At 49.1% G+C, this 24,179-nt stretch overlaps 1 protein-coding gene across 1 annotated transcript; it reads left to right on the top strand.

Moving 5' to 3' along the window:
* Positions 1 to 215: 215 nt before the first annotated feature.
* On the top strand, positions 216 to 14,537 carry TMEM132E (transmembrane protein 132E; the record flags this gene model as incomplete). The annotated part of the gene is made up of 8 exons (XM_036766294.1): positions 216 to 1,174; positions 3,591 to 3,737; positions 4,223 to 4,415; positions 6,010 to 6,153; positions 9,254 to 9,459; positions 10,827 to 11,109; positions 11,463 to 11,654; positions 13,479 to 14,537. Coding segments are annotated over 8 exons (3,183 nt in total), but the record flags the coding sequence as incomplete, so codon positions are not given.
* Between the last annotated feature and the right edge of the window lie 9,642 nt (positions 14,538 to 24,179).

The raw sequence follows: 24,179 nt of genomic DNA on the forward strand, positions 1-24,179 counted from the left end.
CCACATGTGGCCTCTAGGCCCCAGGTTCCCCACCTGCCTCATAATGCTTTTTCAGTTGAAAGATTACTCCTTGGAGTCTCTGCTTCGAATATTGGACTGTCTAGGGGAAAGGAGATCGGATCCTCTCTGAGACATTGATCAGGAAATTAAAGGGGGCGGGGGGGGGGGTGGGCAGCGGGAGGTAAGTGCCTGCAGCCCCCTGATCTGCCCTCTCTCCTGTCCTCTTTCCAGCTTCCGGCCGCTCCTCCCACCTGGCCACCCCGATGCCCCCAGAGGCTCCTGCTGCTCCGGTGCTGCCCGTCAGTTACCGCCTGTCCCACACACGCCTGGCCTTCTTCCTTCGAGAGGTGCAGCCGCCGCCCCCACCTACAGCCAACAGCAGCGGCGGGGGGCCCCTGCAGCGTTCTGAACCTTTCGTCGTCTTCCAGACGAAAGAATTGCCCATCCTCAACGTATCCCTGGGGCCCTTCAGCACCAGCCAGGTCCTGGCCAGGGAGCTCCTACAGCCTGCCAGCACTCTGGACATCCCTGAGAGGCTGACTGTCAACTGGAAGGTTCGGGCCTTCATAGTGCACCCTCGGGTGCCCGCCTCGCAGCCCGTGGCTCAGGTCTTGTTCTACGTGGCCGGCCGGGACTGGGACGACTTTGGGGCCACCGAGAGACTGCCCTGCGTCCGTTTGCACGCCTTCCGCAATGCCCACGAAGTCAAGAGCTCCTGCCGCCTGAGCGGAGGGCTGGCCACCTGCCTGGTCCGGGCCGAGCTGCCGCTGGCCTGGTTCGGACCGCCTGCTCCGGCGGCCCCACCCCCGGCCCGCCGCAAGCCACCTGAAGGCCTGGAGCCCGAGCCTGGTGGGGAAAGCCAGCAAGCCGAACTCTACTATAGACTGCACTCCCCCGATGCCAATGGGGGCTGTGGTGGGGAAGGGAGCCGCCGGGGCGGGGGAGGGGCCCGGGCCGAGGGCCCCACCCAGTACCCGCTCCTACGAATAGGCAGCATCAGTCTTTTCCGTCCGCCACCCAAACGGGCCCTCCAGGAGCATCGGCTGGACGGCAACCTGGTCATCCGCCTCCCAGACCGACCACTGAAACCTGGGGAGGTGTTAAGCATCCTCCTCTATCTGGCACCCAACTCCTCCTCCTCCTCCAGCCCCAGCGTGGAACATTTCACCCTCAGGTACAAGGGATCATTGGCTCAGGGTGTAGTCCTAGGATCTAGATTTAGAGTCACCCTGGGGCCATCTAGCCCAGACCCCTCATTTTACAGATGAGGAAACTGAGGCTCAGAAAGGTTAAGGGACTTGCCCAGAGTCATCCACTTAATGTGTCAAAAGCAGGATTTGAATCCAGGTAAGTCCTTCTGTCCTTTTCTTGATTTAAAGCATATTGATCTCCAGAGAGCTGCAGAAACCCACAGAGGTCCAGCTCACTAAACGTCTCCATCTTCCTACTACCTTCAGGAAAGGCTGGGCTTGACCCTTCACAGACCTGGGTTCTAGTCCTTGCTTCACCATTGACTTGACTTTGGGCAAGTCAGTTTACCCTTGGAGCTTCAGCGTTCTCATCTGGGTAATGAGAATGATCATACCTGTCCCACCTACCTCATAGACTCATCCCTTCCTTGCCCCCTTTGTTCAGGGTTACTAGAGAAAAAATGGGGGAAGGGTTGGACTAAGGACAGGAAGGCCCAGGTTGGGGAACGTGAGAGATGCTGGCAGCATTAACAACAACCATCACAACAACAATATTAATAAATACAGGACTTTAAAGTTCACAAAGCATTTTTATATGTGATCTCCTTTGATCCCCACAACAGCCCTGTGAGGCAGGTACTGTTCTATCTTCATTTTACTGATGGGGAAACTGAGCTTGAGAGAGGGTAAGTGGTTTGCCCAGGGTCACACAGCTAGTAAGTGTCAGAGGCTCACCTTAAATTCAGGTCTTCAAATCCAATACTTGATCTACTGGGTCCTCTAGCTGCCTGTTAATGGGGGAATTGGAGGAGGCAAGAGGGATGACCGTTGGGGTCTGTGAAGTTGATAGGGTCTCCCAGTGTGGAAAGTTCCCCTTCTGCCTGCCCTTCCCAGGCTCCAAATAGGTGAGTTAGCTGCCAAGGTCAAAGCCTCTCTCAATATTCATTAAGCTCCATTGGAAAGTTGCATGGTTGATTACATTGACTTCTATTGACAGAGTTGGCTAGCGGAAGGTCACAGGAATCTTCTTGTCCCCAGAGGGGTGAGTAAAAGGGGAAGGCAAGAGAGGATGAGTGGGGTTTAGGCTTTAGCTCCCAGAGTGAACTTCAGCACCTCTCCCAGGGAATATCTCAGCAAATTGAAGACCCATTGGTGCATGGTCCACACTTCAGCGGCTTCAAATGTATTATAGATTCATAGCAGGCCAATGTAGTCCCATTAAATTTCGTAATTTCCTAGACTCTGAGACTTCCAGGAAATGAGAAACCCAAACTGAACTGCCCTTATGAATAGATCACAATCCCGTAAGGATGTCTACACGAGGCTATAGGATCATAGATTAGAAAGGGAAGACACATTAGAGTCTTTAGTATAATTCCTTGGTCTTGCAGACGAGGAAACTGAGATTGTGGTTTTCCCGATGTCACACAGGTGGTAAGTGGTGAAGGGAATAAGAATTTGTTAAGTGACCGCCTTCATTAGATGTTTACAGTTTCATGGTTTATGAACTGAGCATTTTGCAAATATTATCTCAGTTGATGCTCATAATAACAACCCTGGAAGTTAGGTGCTGTTATGATCTTTATTTTATAGTTGGGGAAGCTGAGGCAAAGAGAGGTTAAGTGATTTGTCCAAGATCACATACCTAGTAAGGGTCTGCAGCTGAATTTGAACTCAGGGTTTCCTGATTGCAAGCCAAGAGCTCTCTTCACAACACCAATTAGCTAAACTTTAAATGCACATTCTCTGACTCCAGTACCCTCCTCTTTTCACTGAAGAGTACTCATTGAGGGGTAGAAGGAAGGCTCTTTTCCATTCTCCCCACACCCCAAAAGTCTCTCCTCACCCAAGTCTGTGCTTGAGATACACCTTTGTGTATTCACTCCTTTGGGTCAAGCATTACCCTCTCCTTGCCAGCCTAACAAGATTTTAAACTCCTTGAGGGCAGGAAATGGGCCCTATTCATCCTTGCCCCACCTAGTTAATCAGCCTTGAACACAGTAGGTGATTAGTGGATTTTGGTTGAATTGAATTGCAAATAAGGCTACCTCCAGAAAGTGTCCACATTAACAAACCAGCAACACCTAAGTGTGAGAAAGTGAGAAAGCTCATGTGATCCTGCTTCAAACTGAGGCGTATTTGAGGCCCATTCTCCTGACCCTTGGAGGTGAGAGAAAATTCCCCAGAGACCCCGCCCTTTCCCCTTCGCAAAGAGGTTAATTGGATTGCCCTCTCCCAGGCATAGTGAATATACTTCTGAGTCCAAAGCAGAGGCTTAGTTCATCCTGCCCTAGCCTGGGTTCCATGGCAAATTGTGTTGCTTAGTGACCTCTGGAATTGAAACGAGCTTCGAACCCCACCGTGACCTCCAGCCCCTTCTTTTTCCCTCTTTGTCCTCAGGGTGAAGGCCAAGAAGGGAGTAACCCTACTGGGCACCAAGGCCCGAAGTGGCCAGTGGCAGGTAACTTCAGAGCTGCTCACTGGGGGAAAGCACTCGACCGCCACTGTGGATGTGTCCAGAGCTCAAAGTGCCCCTTTGCTCCCCAGGTCAGCCCCAATAGCCATCTTGAGTTCCCTGGAGGGTGGTCTCCCTGCTGACCCTTCTCATCCTGTATCCACTGCTGGGGGGAGGTTGGGGAAGAGAACAGAAAAGAATTGCCAGGCAGAAGTGGGGAGGGAGTTTTAGAAGGAAAAAAACGAAGCCCAGGTCAAGGCAGAACCCAGAAATCCTGGCTGCCAGCAGGGAAGCTTCTGTTCCCAGCACAAGCTGGAAGGTGAGAAGAAATGGGCATGAGTATATTAGACGCTGGAAAATTAGAGAGCTGGGTAAGCTTTGGTAAGGCCAGAGATTAGGGCGAGAGGGGCAGAATTTGAGGGATTCCAGGCCCAATTATTGAGTCTTTCTCAAGGGTCTGCAGACTGACTCACTACTAGTCAGATTGCTCTCAGGGCTCCCCCATCCCATCTGGGAACAACAGCCCCCGGCCCTTCTTGCTCATCCCTCCTGCCGCCACCCCCTTTATACCTGGCAGGGAGGGCGAGGGACCCCTGGAGATCCTGCAGCTGGACTTTGAGATGGAGAACTTCACCAGCCAGTCCGTGAAGCGCCGGATCATGTGGCATATCGACTACCGAGGTGGGAGCCCCTTGCCCGACCTAGAGAGGGCAGTGACTGAGCTGACCGTCATCCAGAGGGATGTGCAGGCTATTCTGCCTCTGGCTATGGTGAGGGGCATCCTGAGTGCGTGAGAGCCTGTGATGGAGTTTGTGTATGTGCTGCTGTTTCCTAAGTGAGGGAGGTCTCCCTGGAGACCCTCCGCTGCTGATTCACCCTCCGTGTCTCCTACCTTTGCCTATGTTCACATTGTTTTCCCAGATGAACGCAGGTCCCTCAAGGGCAAGAACTGTTTCATTTCTGTCTTTGCATGCACAGCGTCTATTGCAGAGCTGGGCACATAGGAGGTGTTTGATAAATGCTTTCTGATTAATTGGCCGGTTGGTGATCAGTGGATGCATGTGTATGATTGTGCGATCACATGTATGCACTCACCAACGCATGTAACTGTGTGCACATGATTATGTGTGTATGACTGGGTGCGTGTCATAAAGGCAGTGTGGTACAGTGGAAAGCGCACCGTATTTGGAGTTAGGGAGCCTGGGTTCAAATCATGACTCTGCCACTCACTACCTATTTAACCACGGGCAAGTTATTTAATATTTGGCCCTGAATGTCCTCATTTATAAAATTAGAAGGTTAGACTAGATAGCCTCAAAGGTCTTTTCCAGGTCTAAATCTCTCTCTCTCTCTCTCTCTCTCTCTCTCTCTCTCTCTCTCTCTCTCTCTCTCTGTGTGTGTGTGTGTGTGTGTGTGTGTGTGTGTGTGTGTGTGTGCTTGAGCGCGCATGCACACGTGAGAGAGACAGAGACAGACAGACAGAGACAGAGACAGGCAGAGAGAAGAGGGAGAGAGAGAGTGTGTTGTGACTAAGTATGAGAGTGATTGAGTGAATTTGAGAGACTATATCTGACAGTGATGTTTAATATAATTCATTTCCACAAACAATTGTCAAGCCTTTGCCATGTGAAGGAGCACTCTCCTAGATTTTAAGAATACAAAGATGAAAAGAACAAGAGCAAGGCACCTGGTCCCAAGGGGCTTGCACTCTAGGAGAGAAGGAACAGCAAATACACAGAGATAGTGAGGACACTTGGGAGAACTTGAGGGCCAAGGATCATAGAATTATGGACTTAGATCTGGAAGTGTCCTTAGAGGGAGATCCAGGACAAGTGATCCAGGAAAATTTGAGGAAAAGGATCCCTTTCAGCGGGGTAAATCTGGGAGCACTTCATGGAAGAGGTGGCATCTGAATGGGAAGAGAGACTTTCAACAGGTGAAGATGCAGATGGGATGCATCCAAGGCATGCCTATTTGAGGAGTGGTCATGGAATGGGCCACTTATCCAGGAAGCCAGTTGGAAGGATACCTCAGTGGTGCAATCATGGAGGGATAATTGAATGTATTTGCCTGAGGATGTGTGGCTGTGCATCTGTGCACCTATGGATGCATGTATCTGAGTTTGTTTGTGAAGCTTAACCTGTATGTCAGTACAAGGGGAAGGACAGGCACACACTTGATTTACCCTATGAAGAATAGGAGGGAAGAGTATTGAGGGTGAGAGAGGAGGAGTTAGAAGGGAAAGTGAGGAGGATCAATGCTTTTCTTCTCCAAAACGGTAGCAGAAATGGAGTAAAGTTGGGTCTGGATAGAGTCACGACAACTTCTTTTTTTGAAACATCGTCTCCTTCATCCTCGCCACAGGACACTGAGATCATCAACACAGCCATCCTGACTGGCCGGACAGTGGCCATACCAGTCAAGGTCATTGCTATTGAGGTGACGGGCCAGGTTCTGGATGTCTCCTCCCTGGTGGAGTGTGAGTCCAACAATGAGGACATCATCAAGGTAGGCACTGTGTCTCTCCAGGTCCCCGCTATCCCGGTAGGACACAGGAGTCCCAGGGGACCTGAGCCAAATGTGATTGAATCAATATTAGATAATACTAGAGGATCAATCCATTTTGGGTGGAGCATCAGATGTTACAACAGCATCATGGTGGGGAGAAGGAAGGATGGAATGATGAGGTTTCATATCCTCTGTCTTGGGTTGGATTAGTTTTTGTTGTTTTTTCTAATGAATCTCGTAAAGCTGCCCGGAGGAGGTGACCTTTCAGATGTGTGAATAATGGGGGAGAGATGACTTAGCACCACTTTAGGGACTAATGGGGAAAAGTCCTATCAAGGTGAACTATCTACAGTAGATATAAAGGGACAGAATTCTTCTTTTTTCTTAACTGATGACACCAACACTACAGTAGATTGGGCAAAGGAGTTGGAGTCAGGAAGACTTGAGTTCAAATTACCTTAGACACCTTAATAGCTGAGTAATCCAGGGTTAAGCTGTCTGGGCCTCAGTTTCTTCATCCGTAAAATGAGAGGTTTAGTCTTAATGACCTCTCAGGTGCCCTCCAGTTCCAAATCTGTGATCTTAGGCATCTTCCTTCTCCCCCACCCCTCCATCCCATATCCGTTCGTAAATACCTCAAGCTGTTTACTTTAAACAAGGGTATTGCAGGTATATCATGTCCTCAGCATTCCAGGGATGCAGGAGGCCCAGCTTGTGATAAATCATTTGTCAGTCTACCTCCAGGGGGCCTCCAGATTTATCCCTTCTTGCCCAGTTCGGGGAGACGGTTGGAGGCAAGCAGGGGAAGGGGTGGGGAATGGGGGGCAGTAAATAGGGAAGTGGAGGAAGAGGGGAAGAGGGAGGGAAGTTGGCATAGGCCTCCTACCTGGGGAGCCAGAGAGCCATGATTACAGTGTCAGGGTTCCCGGCGGGCTCCATAAATCAAAAGATTACATGGCTGGATCTGTTTTCTGTTCCTGTAAATAATTCAGCATTAAGGAGAACAGAAGAAGGGGGAGCCGTGGGTTTTTGTTCCTTCTTCATCTTTCTCACTCTCTCTCTGCCTTTATGGTCCCTCTCTCCTCAATCTCTCTCTCATATACACATACTCTCTCTCTCTCTCTCTGGGATTGAAGTGTATGTAATTCATCTCATCCATAGATGCGCCTGCCTCTAGGAAGGGTGATACTAATAGCTAATATTTTATGTGGCACTTTCAGGTTTTATAAAACACTTTACAAATACTATCTCGTTTTATCCTCACAACAACCCTGTGAAGTGTGTACCTTTCTTGTTGCCATTTCACAGATAAGGTAACTGAGGCAGACGGTGGTAAAGTGATTTGTCACACAGCTAGTAAGTGTCTGAGGGCAGATTTGAACAGAGGGCTTTCTGACTCCAGGCCCAGCACTCTATCCTTGGCATTGCCTGGCTGTCCTCCAAACCATCCCAATGTAAAAAAAAACTGTCCATCCCACTCCCCCACCCCCCGCCCAGGCTTATATTCTCAGGAGCAGAATTTTGCAGCTAAGAGATGTTTTTGAGATCTATTCGATTGATCTTCATGGTCACAGAGCTTAGAAGAGGAGTTGTTGGACCAATGGGCTTCCTTGGAACCTGGAACCTCCTACCCCCAGCCCCTCCAGCAGCCCACCCAAGGGTCTAGTCCTAGGAGACGAGAATAGAGTATATTTTTTTCAAAAATTGACAGCAGGATTTGCCCAAATCTGGAATGTTCTCCACTGACTTTTTAAAGGGGAAATGAGATTCTTTGGCAGAGAGTTTATCACCACCCCCTCTTCCAACCACTGTGGCAATGATGACCTAGCTTCTTTGGGGACTCTGAGCTAACAGCCCCCATACTGTTGGTGGGGAGGAAGGGGAGAAGTTGGGAGAAGGAATCTGGGCCAAGCAACCTCCCCACTCCTTCCACTCTCCCCTCTTCCCTCCCTTGACACAAGCCCTCTGTGTTTATGTGCATATGTATATTCCTGGACGGGAGCAGACTGTCTCACGTACATGTGTGGGCCAGGGCAGCTCAGGTGTTATGTGTGTACCTGTGTGTATGTGTGTGTGTTTTCAATTCAATTAATTTTTATTAAGGACCTATTATGTGCCAGGCACTACTAGGGATAGAGACTGGACTTGTGATTTCATTGGTATAGGGAATTCCTAAGTGAGGAAAGTCTTTCCACCAGTGCCTGTTGGCACCTTCTCTTCAACTTAACAGTGCTCAGAGCACTAAGAGATGAAGTGATTTGTCCAAAGTCACATAGCCAGTTTGCATCAGAAGCAGCCTTGAACCCAGGAGCTCAGACCCTTTCTCCCTGTTTTATGCCCCAGCCCCAACCTTTTGCCTCCACTCATGTCTGTGGACTATAGGATGTGTGTGTGCATATATATACATGTGTGTACATGTGCCTCCTTAAGCCCAGACTTCTCAGTAGTCTGGGGGATGGCACTCTAATGAGGGGATGTTTCTCATGGTTTCAAGGACCCAGGCCGTGACCATGGTATCATGCCTTTAGAACTGGAAGGGACCATCCAGTCCAATTGTTTCATTTGACGAGTTAGAAAACTAAGACCCAGAAAGCTGACTTACCCAGCGTGACCTAGGATTTGAACCCAGGTCATCTCACTCCAAAGACAATGGTCTTTAGTCTAGGGCTGGAGATGGTGGGCCCTTCACTGACTTCATCAGGCTGGGTAGTGAGTGGCCCTTTGAGGATGTGTCTGCATTTAAGCCTTTGGTGTCTGCCTGCTGGAGAACGAGGAGGTCTAGACAGAGGGACAAGATGAAGCAGAGCAGAAGCCAAGCTAGTCAGGAGTTCATGCTTTGCAGGGACATTACTATACCAAGTTATTTGTTCAGCAGCTTCTCCTTCCAGGCCCCTGGGGTCTGCTTCCTCTCCCTCTCCACCAGGGTCCTCTTTGCCTCTCTTCTCCAGCCACCCTCCTCTGTCTCTAGCAGCCCCCTTGACAAGACTCCTCTCTGCCAAGTCATCTGGTCCTCCTGAGGCTTCAGATCCAGTCATGAGTCTTTACAGCTGATGAGGTTCCTGGTTTTCTAACTCACATCCCCCACTTCTCTTCCCTACAGGTGTCCAGAAGCTGTGACTATGTGTTTGTGAGTGGGAAGGAGTCACGGGGCTCCATGAATGCTCGGGTGACCTTTCGATATGATATCTTGAGCGCACCCCTGGAGATGACTGTCTGGGTTCCCAAATTACCCTTACACATTGAGCTCTCTGATGCCCAGCTCAGCCAAGTGAAGGGCTGGAGGGTACCCATTCTCCCGGAGAGAAGGTACGGACATGATCCCTGGAGACATACAGCCTCCCACTCCCAAGTGGTCCTTGCTGGGTACCACACTCAGCCTCCAGTGCATTCACTAATACAGACTCATGTACGCGCGAGCGTGCACACACACACACACACACACACACACACACACACACACCAGTTCTGGGCATACACAGGGGCAGGCATAAGCTTCCTCTTACCCATGCATTAATGTTCAGGGTCACATACTGTCTACACCCACTCTGAGCTCTTAAGGTGGGAAAAATCCAGTAGGGAGGTGAGAGAAAAGGAAAAAGAATGGTGGAAGAGAAGCAACAGAGAGGAGAAATGAAGGGGAAGCAGACAGACAGACAGACAAATGGAGGGAGAAAGAGACAGGCAGACAAAGTAGGGGGATGGAGGGAGAGAGGACGGACATGGAAGAAGCCTAGAAAAATGAAGACACATAGAGGGAAGGAAAGAAAAGCAATATTCACAGGATTTGGAATAGAAGGGGCATTTGAGATTAACCCAAACCATCATTTTATTGTGATGAGAGGTGGCTAATAAGCGACAAAGCCAGGGTTTGAACCCAGGTTCTCCTGACTACAAATCCAGGACTCTTTATGTCATCTCACACTGTATCTCATACTATTGACAGAGATGCTGAGCTCCTCAGACCCTAGGGGCTGGAGTAGAGGATCCTGGCTTGAGTGTTTTTCTGGGATGTTTAAGTGAAAAGAGGGAGAGATGGGTAAAAACAAGAGAAGAGGGCCCTTGGTTTGAAGGGGGAGGTGAAGCATGGGATCATAGACTTAGAGTTTGAAGGAGCCTTGAAAGCCCATTAGTCCAACCCTGGAAACACTGAGAGGGGAAGGAAACACAATCTCCTAAACTAGAATGTTTCCTAGAGTAGGGTAGAACCAAAGAGCACAGGGGAGAGGGGGGCCAGCCCCCTTCATGCCCCCCAATACAATAGATTCTGTTTCCTTTTCTCTAGAGCCCAAGCAGGTGGGAAAGACCAGACAAGGAAAGTGAGATCATAGAGTAGGAGTGGGCCAAGTGCAGCCCTTTGACTGAATACAGACTTCACAGAACAAAGTCCCTTAATAAAAAGATTTGTTCTGTAAAACTTGGACTCAGTCAAAAGGCCGAACCCAAGGACCTAGAAGGCCACATGCAGCCTCGAGGCCGCAGGATTGGCCCCTTGCATCTCTGCCCTCTTCACTTCCTTTCCTCTTTAACACACACGCACACGCGCACACATGCATGCATGCACACATGCGCACACATCTGCACACATACATGTATGTCCTTTTTTTGTAGCACAGAGATAAAACATGGGGCTGGGGGCCCCATGCGAACCCTGCACTCTATCTCCTTATGGCCAGGTCAGCTCGGGAGAGTGAGGATGAGGAGGAGGAAGAGGAAGAGAAGCGTCAGAACCGGGGATGTACTCTGCAGTATCAACACTCCACGCTCCAGGTCTTCACCCAGTTCCATACCACATCCTCTGAGGGCACTGACCAGGTGGTCACCATGCTGGGCCCTGATTGGCTGGTGGAGGTGACTGACCTGGTCAGTGACTTCATGAGGGTGGGCGACCCCCGTGTGGCCCAACTGGTGGACAGTAGCACTTTGGCTGGCCTTGAGCCTGGGATGACCCCATTTAAGGTAGGACTTGGCTCCCCCTCCAACTCAGCCCAGAATTTCCCCACCCTAACCTCTGATATTAAGACCCTGGAGGCAAAGAGAACCCTGAGGTTGACTCCAGCTCTCCTGCTCCAAGCCCTAATTCTTTCCATTCACCCCATCCCTCCCATATATCTGTTCTTGTCTCATAGCTCTCAAGCAACAAGCTGTATAGTCAATAGAAGGATCTTTCTTGGGGGAAAGATGGGAGGTCAGTTAAAGGGTTGAGGATGAGCAGGTGATAAGTTACCTTCCACTCTGAACCTCCCTCTCCCCTTCCTCACGCTCACCCCTTGACCTGAGTGCATGGCATCCAATTTACTGCCCCCTTCCAGGTTATATCTCCACTGACCGAGGCTGTCCTGGGAGAGACAATGCTGACGGTGACAGAGGAGAAGGTCAGCATCACAGAGCTCCGAGGCCAGGTGGTAGCCAGCCTCTCCCTCTCCCTCCGCCCCAGCCCTGGGAATAGTCACACCATCTTGGCTACAACGGCAGCCCAGCAGACCCTCAGCTTCCTCAAGCAGGTGAATAAGTGATGGGCTGGAAGCACTGGGTACCTCACCTCATGTTCCCACCCTCTGCCAAATGAGGGAACTACAGGTGGCATATTATTCACCCTTCCTCTACTGCTCCCTCCTGACTCAGGAGGGGCTTAAGCGTGGGGGGCTTAACCACTTTGCTCTTCACCTCATTGCTCTATCCTGGCTGGGTAAAGACTTAATTATGGAAAGTCTAGTCATTCATTTTTCTGCACTCAATGACTAGAGAGTACTTCTCCTGGAAAGCTGAGGAACCTGTCCTCAAGTCTCTAGAGGACCAGACACCTATGTTCCGTAACTCCATCTAACTCCTAAACCCCACCTATAGCTTCTTCCCTCTGCTCCCTAACTAATAGCAACAGGAAGAAAGAAAAAGGGCTGGGGGAGGGAGGGGAATAAGAATTTGGTGCAGAAAAGCTAACCAGGTGCATCATAGAGCAAGAGATCACTGGACCATAGGCTTAGAGCTGGAAAAGACTCTAGGAAGACATTGTGGAGACCACCACCCCTATTTTACAGATATAGAAACTGAGGCCCAGAGAATTTAAGTGACTTGCCCAGAGTCACAAAGCTAATAAGTGTCCGAGGCAGGAAGAACCCTTGGGCAGTGGATCCAGGTTATCCAGATTCTGTTGCTGCCTCTGGCTTGACTCGATGTGCGACCTTAAGAAAATTACTCACTGTCTCTGGGCCTGTTTCCTACTCTTTGAAATGAGGAAGTTGGGCTGAGTAATTTCTAAAATCCCTTCTAGGTTTGGAATTTACTATTATTTAGCACATAGGAGAGAAGGCCAAGGAGAGCTTGGGCCAGAGAATGGAGAAGATAATAACAGCCCCCTACACGTATGAAGGGAGAGTGAAAACAGGTTTTTCTTCATCTTCTCCAAGGCAGGACAAGGAAGTATGAGGCTGATGCCTTAAGACAAAAGACTTGAGTCTTTTGACTCTATTAAGATAATGGGGGTGGGGGATGGAGGAGGGAAGTGATGAGGGAAGGCTTTGAATGAATGAAAAGTCATTTCTTAATTGCTTACAATGTGCCAAGCACTGTGCTAATAGCAGGGGACACAACCAAAAACTGTGAGACAGTTCCTGCTTTCAAGGGGCTCACACTCTAATGGAAAGAGACAACATATTAGAGAGTGCAACTTCAGGGCCAATAGAAAAGCCAGAGGTCGAAGTTGTAGGGTGAATGGCAAGGCCCAGGGGTGCTTAGGATGACAGGTCAGATTCAATGCCTGAGGCGGGGGTGGAGGGGAGGTCTGAGCATAACAAGGCACACAGCAGGGTTCAAGGTAAGGCAGATTTCTGAAGACGGTGGTAGTTGTTATTCAGTCAATATAGTTGTGTACAACTCTTCATTATTCCATTGGGGGGGTGGGTTTCTTGGCAAAGAGACTGGAGTGGTTTGCCATTTCCTTCTCCAGCTCATTTGACAGATGAGGAAACTGAGGCAAACAGAGTTAAGTGACTTGCTCAGGACCTCACAGCTAGGAAGTGTCTGAGGCCAGATTTGAACTCAAAGAGATGAGTCTCCCTGACTCTGGGCCTGGTGCTCTGCCCACTGAGCCACCTAGTTGCCATACGTAGATGCCATAACAAATGACTGGAGTGGTTTAGGTTTAGAGCTGGGTTCACTGACTCCCAATCTGTCCTCATTAGAGCATTTCTATCCTCTGTCCTCCATCACGCTCTACCCAGTCTTGTCCTTCCCCCACTCACCATCTCCACCTCCTGCAGAAAGGTGATAATCTTGATGACCCTTCCTCCTTTCTCTGCTTTCCCCTTCCCCTGGTTGGCCTCTTCCAGGAAGCTCTCCTGAGCCTCTGGCTGTCCTACAGCGATGGCACCACGGCTCCACTGTCCCTATACAGCCCAAGAGACTATGCACTACTGGTCAGCAGCCGGGATGAGAGGGTGGCCACCGTGACCCAGGACCGGGCCTTCCCGCTTGTGGTGGCCGAGGCTGAGGGCGAAGGCCTGCTCCTCCAGGCTGATCTCACCATTGCAGAGAGCTGTCAGAAATCCAAGAGGAAGAGCATCCTGGCCACAGCAGCTGTGGGGCTGCGAGTGCGCTTTGGGAATGAGGAAGAGGACCCCACCTATGACTACCCAGGCCCCAGCCAGCCTGGCCCAGGTGGGGGTGGTGGAGATGGTGAGGATGAGGCCATGGGACCTGGCCACCCAGGCACTGCCTACCCTCAGGGACCACCTACACCAGGTACTGCTGGCCCTGCCCATACTCCAACAGAGGATTTCCCACCCATCCCCACTGGCTTCACCCAGATGCCCCGGGGGCTGACGGACCTGGAGATTGGCATGTATGCCTTACTAGGTGTCTTCTGCTTGGCCATCCTTGTCTTTCTCATCAATTGTATTGTATTTGTACTCCGGTATCGGCATAAGAGGATCCCCCCTGAGGGCCAGACCAGCATGGACCATTCCCATCATTGGGTCTTTCTGGGTAATGGGCAGCCCCTAAGGGCCCAGGGTGAGCTCTCACCACCTGCAGGCAACCCTCTGGAGGCCGTGCCTGCCTGCTGCCATGGGGACCACCACAGCAGTGGCAGCTCCCAGACCAGCGTCCAGAGTCAAGTTCATGGGAGAGGGGATGGCAGCTCAGGGGGTTCAGCCCGGGACCAGGCTGAGGACCCAGCCAGCTCTCCCACATCCAAGCGCAAGCGGGTCAAGTTCACCACTTTCACCACAATGCCCTCTGAGGAGCTAGCCTATGACTCAGTGCCCGCTGGGGAGGAGGAGGAGGAGGAGGAGAACCTGAGGTGGGGCTGCCCAGATGTGGCAGGGGGCACATTGGCTGCCCCCCAGGACCTGCATAACTACATCCGCAGAATCAAAGAGATTGCTTAGATGCCCCTCCCACAACTACCCTGAGCCTCCACCCTGGCCCCATTCAGCTGCTTTTCCGGGAAGAGTCTGCCTCAACCTCCCGGGCTTATTCTGGGCCTTGTTGGATTGGGTTTTATAAATCCTAACCTTCTCCCCACCTCCTAACATTGGGTTAGGCCTGGCCAGGGCTGGATCTGAGGCCTTGTCCCCTCCCCTCCCTTTGCAGCTGGTTCTCCCTCTGGGGGTACTAGCCCAGTAGGAAGGGATCGAAGGAGGGGCCCTGTCTTCCCTCTCTGTCTTTCTGCTGCCTGCAGTGTGTAGGCAAGAGAGACAAAAATGTTGGGGGAAAGAGAGAGAAGCATGGGCTTTGCCCTATTTGCCCCTCCCAAGCTTTGTCTGCCCCCAGGGTTATCCTTTCCTTGGGGGTCTGCTTCCCTCTCCTCCCACGTCCCCCATTTCTCCTCCTTCCCTTCCCCCAAGCTGCACAATGACTTTTCTCAAACCTACATTCAGGGATTTCTGTCCTGAGGATGGGGATGAGGGGACTCCCCCCAGCCCTCCTGAGGGATGGAGCTGCAGAGCTGAAGAATTGGGGCTGGCTTGGGAAGTCATACCCCCTGACAATCTGGGAGGCTCCATCCCTCTCCAGATGCTGGGAACCTCCCCAGGTTACTTGGGGGAGTCCCCGTGGGAGCCCTTGGTCACAGGGTCAGCCCAAGGGGGTCAAGGTCGGAGCCAGACTCTGCCTCCTTCACCTTGCCCTTACCCTCAAATCTCCTCCGAGGGATTGTTGAGGGCTTATCTCTTCTTGCCTCCTTCCTATGGAGGCCCTGGGCAGGGAACTGGTGTGTTTGGAGGTGTCTGTTCTATCCTCAACCATTCCTTTCTACCCCAAAAATCTCTTGCCCAGAGATGGGGCACTGGCCATGAGACTATCCCAGAGTGGGTTAAGGGGTGGGAGGGCAGAGAAGCGAGAAGAGGGGGAGCTCCATTTGCCCATGCTCTCGTGGCTTCCCCACAATGTCTCACCCCTGCTCCCAACCCAAGGGCACCGCCCTCTAATACCCAGTTAGGCAGGAATTCGTCTAACCCTGTGATTTCCTCAGCTAGGTCTTCACCATGCCTTAGCCACTTGTCATGGGTTTGCCGGCTGTTTATTCCCTTTCCAGATGGGCCAGGTTGGGCTGGCAGGGTGAGGGAGGCGCTAGGAGAGGTTGCCTTTCCCCCCTCCACCAACACAGACCCCCATGGGGTGGGTCCAAGGGTACCAGGAGACATATTGTCTTTAAGGGTGGGAGCTGAGGGCACCAGCATCACCACCACCACCCTGGGACAGCTGGATTGGATGATGTGACTTCTCAGATGTGATTTCTCCATTTGGGTTTTTACCCACCACTGTGTCTGATTTTTCTTAAATAAATAAACAGAAGAGACCAGGATAGGGCGGGAGCAGAGGGACCCGGAGAACAGATGTGCTGCATACCTGGTTCTGTTTTGTTCTATATACACATACACACCTGTGATCATGTATGCCCCCTCCCCTCCTCACAGATACAACTGTTTGAAATGGTAGAAGTGTGCCTGGTGTGAATACAAGGGAAAAGACACACACGTGTGGGTAGGTTTAAACACATTACTTACTAATACTTCTTCCAGTGCAGAATTGGCCACAGAAAAGGGGAAAGCGGAATATGAGATCATAAAACCAGAGATGGCAGGGACCTCAGAGACCATCTAGCTCAACCCCCTTGATGAGAAAACTGAGGCTTCAGCAAGTTAAGTGACTTGCCCAAGGTCACATAGTTAAGTATCAATGGGAACATTTTAACCCAACCACTCTGGCTGGCCATACTGCCTATCATGTCTATTATGGTGGCCAGAAGAAGCAATACAAGGACGTTCTCAAGGTCTTTCTTAAGAACTTTGGAATTGATTGTGTGATATGGGAGACACTGGCACAGGACAACCCAACATGGCATGCCCTCATCAGAGAAGGTGCTGTGCCCTAGGGCAAAGTAGAACTGAGGTAACTCAAAAGAAGCACAAGATGTTCAACTTTAGAGAATCCACCCCAAATGTTCATATGGACTATTTGTGGCCGACCTATGGTAGAGCATTCCAAGGTCGTGTTGGTCTGATCAGCCACAGTTGGACACACTAACTTGGATCTAAGATAGTGATTGTCATTCTGGTCCCTTTGAGAATGAAGGACAGCCACTGCCTATCAATTTGATTAAAACTTAAGGAAGGAAAAAATTTTAAGAACCTCAGAGTGAGAGCCCCTGCTAGAGACTAATAGTAGAAGTCTTATTAATTAATTCTATGACCAACTCCCTTTGAAACCTAGCCTCCACTATGATGAATAATCAAAATAGTTGGCCTGTTCTTTATAAGTCAACCTTCCACCTTCCAAGGGAGGGGACAAAGAGAGTTGTGTGTGAGCCGCTAAAGGATCTGGGTCACATTTCCTGTTGCCCTCCATCAAACCCACTGGCTAGGAAGTAATGCCATTCCATTTTCTGGTGCCTGGCTGTCTTTTTGTCTCCCCAAGAGGCTGATTGGCAATCCCCAGCCTCAGAATTATTCCCAATGAGGGTCTGTCATCTTTATGAAAACAAAAAAGTGACCTCAGGACTGCGATGAGATGACTTCCAATAGAGGCCCCATGCTGTAGAGTGGTGATCTCTGGAATGGAAACCAGAAGGCCTAGGTTCACTTTCCAGCTATGTCACTTACCACACCATAGGCTACTCATTCATTCCCTTCTTGGAACCTTGGTTTCTGCTATAAAATGAAAAGGAGTAGGGAAGAAGTGGGCTGGAGGGTCTCTAAGTTACTTTTCAATTCTGTGATTCCGTACCTGCTATGAACTAGTGAATTTACACAGATGAACATGTGCTACATACTTCAAAAAAGTTCAGTTTGATCCCCAATTAGAGCAAGCAGGCATATCCTAGCACCTTCCCTCTCCTGGGCTCTGAGCCCCCATTGGGAGGAGTCTATGGTAAAGTCATCAAGAAAACAAATGAATCACAGTAACATCTGCAAAAACCCAAAGGCCCTCAAGGAGACAAACATTGCATAGGTATTAAAGCTTTTTTGCCAGCTTCATCACACATGGAGGAGATGTTATCCCAGTTTCCATTTGTGACTAGTTGTGCCAGGAAAATATGTATTTTTCTTGTTGATACAGCTATCTACTCTGCCAGTTTCACTCTACCGACTGTCTTCATCTTTGCTTACTCTTACTCCCCAGTGCTGCTTGCATCAGGGGTAATCCTTTTATACCAAAAAGCTTAGTGTCCAGGGACAATGTGAGCCAGGCAGCCAGCTTAGAATCAAGGGGAAGTTCTGTTGAGGCTTTAGAGTGGGATCACTCTAAGAAGTGATGTTTTCATCTTCAATGTAGATTGAATTTCAGGAAAGGGTTGATCTCAGGGTAACTTTCAGTCTTCACAGGGTAGCTTCATTATTTCACTGGAAGCTATTTAGAAGTATAGCAGATACATCCATACTTCCATGATCCCTGATATTCCTGCGTAGGCATTCTCTCCACCAATGAATATTGCAATCCATTCATGCCTTCTAATCTCGTACAATTTATTTTACCCTTCCATAAAGGATCTATGTAAGATGGCAGATGCTCCTGTGTGCCAACATAATGTAAAAACATTCCAAAGCCAAAGTAAATTCATGAACCAAAGGTGGGGGACAAGGGGCCAACAAGTGGAAAAACCAAGTGTTGGGTTGTTGCTTGCCACAAAATATTAAAGAATGAAAAAAAATGGTGAGTAGATGTATGAAAGATTTCCAGAAAGGAATGAAGAGGTATTGTGCAGGATGAGAGAATGTAAATGGGTTGCAATTTGCACAAGTGGAGAGGAGACTTAAGGCAGGCAGGAAAGATGACAAATTCATTACATGTATGGAGCACTCTCTTAGGCCCTTGGGGAAGATGTTTCTTTAGCACTTCAACAATCTGCAACCATTATTGTGGGCATTTGCTGCACTCTGTCATTACAAAATCATAGCTCCTCTACAACTCAAGAGGTGTATCCGTGACATCTTCTCTGACACTAACAAGCTGTATGTCCCTGGACAAATTGCTTGACTTCTCTGAGTCTTAGAATCCTCCCTTATAAAATGAGGGAGTTAGCCTAGATGACCTCTAATGTCTATTCCAGCTCTTAATCTATGATCTTATGATCCTTCAACAACTCAGGAGTTGATCTTCAAGAGTTCTTGTAGCCCAAAAAAATATAACCCTGTGGCAAATCTAATGATTATGGGTCTGTAGCTAATGAAAAAGAGCTAAGAGGTCATCTGGCCCAGTGGTGTCAAACTCAAATACACAGAGGGGCCACTAAGCCACACATAAAGATCCCCGCAGGCAGCATATTGACTTAGAAAACTACATATTAACATCATCTATTTTCTATTGTATTTTTATTGATTTTGTTAAATATTTTAATCTGGTTCTGGCACCGCCACCTCTAATCTAGTTCATCCTCTCCATTCCCCTCCTCACCATTTTACAGGACCTCAGTCACATTTCCTCTTGATGCCTCCAAACTCACTGGCCAGGAAAAAATACATCTTCCCTTTCCAGTTGCCTAGATAAGAGTTGGTTGAGACCTTAGAATGGATGAATGAATGAAGCATTTATTAACCGCTTACTGTGTGTGAAGTGCTGTGCTAAGAGCTGAAGGTACAAATGAAAAAGCAACACAGTCTCTGCCATCAAGGAGCTCACACTCTAATGGAGGTGACTAGAGTTCATCTACTCTATTTTACAGATGAAGTTCTGACCTCCTCAAGGATACACAGATAATTGGTGTCAGAGGTGGGATCACGAGGAAACTAGAGCTTAGAGAGAACAAATAATTTGTCCAAATAAACGCCAGAATTAGAATGTAGACCCAGGTCCTCTGACTCTAAACCAACACTCTTTCGCCTTTACCACTTGGCTTCTTATTTATGCTTTTATCTTTCTTGTGCGCTTAGGTATTCTGTATCCCACCTCACAGTGCCTTGTAAGTAAGCAATAAAGGCATTATTGGGTCTATTTTACAGATGAGCAAGTTGAGACTCAGAAAGGGGAAGGCACTTTCTGGAGGATGCAGACCCAAGTCCCCTTACTCCAGGACAGTGGGCTGCCAGCAGGTAGTGATCTGAAATAATGCTTTAGAAGGTAAGACGACATACACGCTAGGTTATGGGGAATCTTGGATGCCAGGCTGAGAAATTTGGACTTTATTCCCCAAACAGCTTCGAGTTAACTATCTCATCCATCTTCCTGGTGTCAGGCGTACTCGGGCAAAGCTCAGGCTGATTTCTGGAAGAGCTTCCCCATCAGAAGAATGTGACTTTGGAATAAGGGTTGTCTTCTTCAAAATCTAAGAATAGAGAAAGTCATTCATCTGATTTATTCAGTAAACATTTATTAAGGCTCTAATAGGTGCCAGGTACTGGAGAGATGAAAATTAAGACAGCCCCTGCCTTCAAGGCTTTAGGTTCTCCTGGTGAGAAAACATGAACACAGATAAGTCAAGGCAAATTGTATACAGAGGATTTTCTGTGAGGAAAGCCCTAGCAACTGGAGGGATCGGGACGGGCTTCAAGTAAGAGGTGGCACTTACAGTAAGCCCTGAAAGGAGCTGGAGGTGAGGAGGGAGGACATTCCAAGCATGGGGGACAGACAGCTTATGCAAAGACAAGGTGATAGGAGATGAGACGTTGAGAAGCAGAGAGACTGTTTAGCTGTAACAAATTATGCAAGAAAAAGAGGAACATGCAGGAAGCCTGGGAAGGTAGGTTGGAGCCAGAATGTAAAGGGCTTTAAATGCCAAACAGAATGCAGCTGTGAGAGGACTTGGGCTATCGGGATAGGACTACATGGAAGCAGGGGGAAGGACTAAATGATCATCCCTGCTCTTGCAAAGCAATAGGCTGAGGGCTGGGGGGACAGAGCCCTCAAGTCTCCGAATGCCAACCCTGGGAAGCTTCATCCCTTCCCCTTTCTCCCCTTTCCAAATGAAGCAGCAGAAACGGTTCCTGGAAACCAGCAGGATCTGACCCTTGTGTCGTTGGAGAGGGAGCTTGAGTGTGGGGAATGAAGAGGGACATTAAGTTAACAGCCCCTTTGGAATGGCCCCGACACTGAACTCCTCTTTAAAAATTTGTCTTCAACCTGAAAATGAATCAGGGGACCTTGTAAAGAACCGTTATTGACAGAGAGCTGCTCTGGGAATGCTTGGGAAACTAGGCCCATGAATCAGACCAGCTGCTGAAATGAGATTTCCTGGAAAGCCAGGGACTCTGGCTAATGAAGAGCTGTGAGCCAGGGAGGAGGGAGGAAGGTGAGAAGGACCCCACTCCCAACCCCCACAACCCTGAATCCAAGCACCTGGGGAGCTTCCTTCAAAACTCACCTCTTCCTAGAAGGCTTAGTCGAATCAACCTTTCCCAACTCTGCCTGGCTAGTCTGTATGCCCTCATCATCTGCCCAGTTAGCTGAAGGAGGGGTAGATTATAGATTTAAAGTAACAGAAGTCATGGAGTCTGAGAAGCAGACCTGTCCCCATCTCATATTACAGATGAGGCAACTGAGACCCAAAGAGGTCTCCTGTATTTCCCAAGGTCACGCAGTCAATATGAGAGTAGGCATTTGAACTCAAGTCTTTTGACTAAATCCAGTGCTCTTAGGAACCATGGCTTGTTAGGAGTCATCTCTACTAATTAGGTATCCCAGGATGAGGAGACAGCCTGTGAATTATGTTTAGCTCTGTGTACTGCTTATTTGACAAGCTGTTGTTTAAAGAAGATAATCAATAGTGAAGGGCCTTGAGTCATGCCATCCAAAGGCACCCATGCCATCCAAATGCCCCACATACCAACCAGGACTATTTAACTGGGAGAAGACTCAGGGATGATAAAATAGCTGTCTTCAAGCATTTTAATGGCTCTTTTGTGGAAGAGGGGTTAGATTTGTTCTGCTCTGCTCTAGAGGGGAAAATTAAGAAAAATTGGTTGAAGGTGGAAATATTTAAGTCTGCTGCTAAGTATAGCAGAAAATTGTAGAACGCAGCCCTTCCTGTGGAGCTGGGAACAGAACACACGTCTCACAGAAAAGGACCTGAGTACAACCCCAGCTCTATGGGAAGGGCTCCAGTCCAATCCCATACACACATACCTATGTGTACTGAAGAAAAGTTGCTAACCAAATGGCCTGCCTTGGGAAGTACTGGGTATGCCCTTATTTGTCATCTCACAGAGAAAGCAAGTCAACCTCTTGGGGATGTAGTGGAAGGAATCTTTTGTTAGGCGTGGACTGGGCTATTGATGGTCACTGAGGTCCCTTCCAACTCTGTGGAATCTGTGAATCTAAGAATCTGTGGAGGAAACAAGCAAGCTTGGCTGGGGCAGAGTAGGGAGATAGACTTGGCTGGGTATGAGGGGTCCTGTTAGGAAGTAAAGTGAGATCAAACTGGAAAAGCATCGGGAAAGAAGATGATGATCCTCATGGGCAAAGCTGAGGGGCTGAGACATGGAAGATTAGACAATGAGGGTGGTTTAATGATGAGAGCAGAGAATGTACTTGTTTGGAGAAGGGACAGGTGACCCAAGGAACTTTCCCCAGCCTAGGAATCCTCAGTATCCATTCTAGCAGCTCGCGGAATCCCAGAGCTAGTGTGGACCCTGAAGACATCTATCATAGTCCAGTCCCCTATCCAGGATAGGACGGTCTTCCACAGTATTTCTAGCATGACATCAGACACTGTTTGAATACCTCCAGAAACTCACAACCATACAATGCAGGTCTGTTCTATTCTTGAACAGTTCTAACAGTTTTTTTCTATCGGCCGAAGTCTGCTTCCCACTACCTTGCCTTCTGGGACCATGCTGAATAAATCTGACCCTTCTTCCACATAACAACCCTTCAGATATTTAAAGAGTAATTGGGTGCCCACCCCTCCTTGATCCCCCACGCAACCGTTAGGTCCTGTCCAGGCTAAGCATCCCAGATTCTTCAAATTTGAGCCCCCTCACCAGCTTGCACTTGTCATCATCCCTCTTAAAACATGGCACCCAGAACTGAAAGCCAAACTCCACATGGGGAAAGAGTAGAGAGTCTCACAACGATCAGTCTAATTTGTTTTTGGAAAGTCATCTCTCCCCTCTTTCTTCCCAAGAATCATACCCATTTTTCTATTCTTTTTCTTCTGGAGGGAATCATCACTACCATTATCCCCCATCTGGAGGCAGGAGACTGGCTCTGCCTCTCTCAGAGATGATGGACTCCTCAAAAAAGAATGTCAGCCAGCACTTCCAGTTCCTAAGGCTTCCTCCTTCACCAGCTTCTCCTTTCCCCTGCTCTTCTAGAGTGGAAGGGGGAAAGGAGGGGTGGGACAGAGTTGTAAGGACTGTGCTGAGGTGGGTAATGCCCAGGCTATAATGCCCCAGGTTAGTGGGGAACATTCCCTCTGCCCCAGGAGCAAGATTGGCAGCCAGGTCAGGGCCAGATTGCCAGACGGTGGAATCCCTCCAGGGAGGACACAGCTTGTGTGGGCAGGGCTGTAGACAGGGAAGGGATGCCAGCCAGTCAAGAGGGCTGGAAGCCCACTTGGTTGGCATCTGGTATTTCATCCTCAGCAGGGGAGGGAGTCCTGGAAGTCAGCAAGCCTAGACAGAAATTTTCCTGGGGGGGGGAAGGAGAGGGAGGGAGGAAGTAGAGAGGAAATGGAGCTGGTATCAAGTTGGGTTGTATAAAAATTGTCTGATCTAAGCTAAACATGCTTAATCCTGGGAGTCCAGTGACCACTAGCCCAGTGGCTGGGTTTCTAGGACATTTGCATTGAGATCTTTTTATTTGGGGAACCAGTAGATTGATACAGTGCTGAGTACAACATCTTCTACTGGTTGGACAGGAGCAATTTCCTCTCAAAGGATAGATTCTTCCATACATGACTTTCTTCCCTGCTACCAGAGGTCACACTCCTTGTAGTTTTCTCAGATAACTGCTTAGAAAGAAAGCAAGAAAGTAAAAGGGAGGGAGGAGGGAAAGAAGGAAGGAAGGAAGGAAGGAAGGAAGGAAGGAAGGAAGGAAGGAAGGATGGAAGGAAGGAAGGAAGGAGGGAGGGAGGGAGGGAAGGAGGGAGGGAGGAAGGGAAGGAAGGAAGGAAGGAGGGAGGGAGAGAGGGAAGGAGGGAAGGGAAGGAAGGAAGGAAGAAAGAAAGGAAGGAGGGAAGGAAGGGAGGGAGAAAGTGAAGGAAGGGAGGGAGAAAGGGAAGGAAGAAATAAAGAAAGAAAGGAAAGAGGGAAGGAAGAAAGGAAGGAAGGGAGGGAGGGAGGAAGGGAAGGAAAGAAGAGAGGGAGAGAAGTGAGAGATAGCATTTATTAGGCCTTTTATTACGTATCAGGCACCATGCAAATACAAGCAAATAAGATAGTCTTTTCCCTCAAGAAGCTTAACATTCACTGTGCTAAAGCTTGGAGTTCATTCGGTGTTTTGGGAGAGTGGCACAAATGCACTGGACCTGGACACTGGGCATAGGCATCAGGAAGCTGTTGTCGTTCAGTGGTTTTCGGTCATGTCTGACTCTTCATGATCTCAGTTGGACTTTTCTTGGCAAAAATACTGGAGCCATTTGCCATTTCCTCCTA

Source organism: Trichosurus vulpecula, chromosome 7 (genome assembly GCF_011100635.1).
Source record: "Trichosurus vulpecula isolate mTriVul1 chromosome 7, mTriVul1.pri, whole genome shotgun sequence".
Lineage (NCBI taxonomy): Eukaryota > Metazoa > Chordata > Mammalia > Diprotodontia > Phalangeridae > Trichosurus > Trichosurus vulpecula.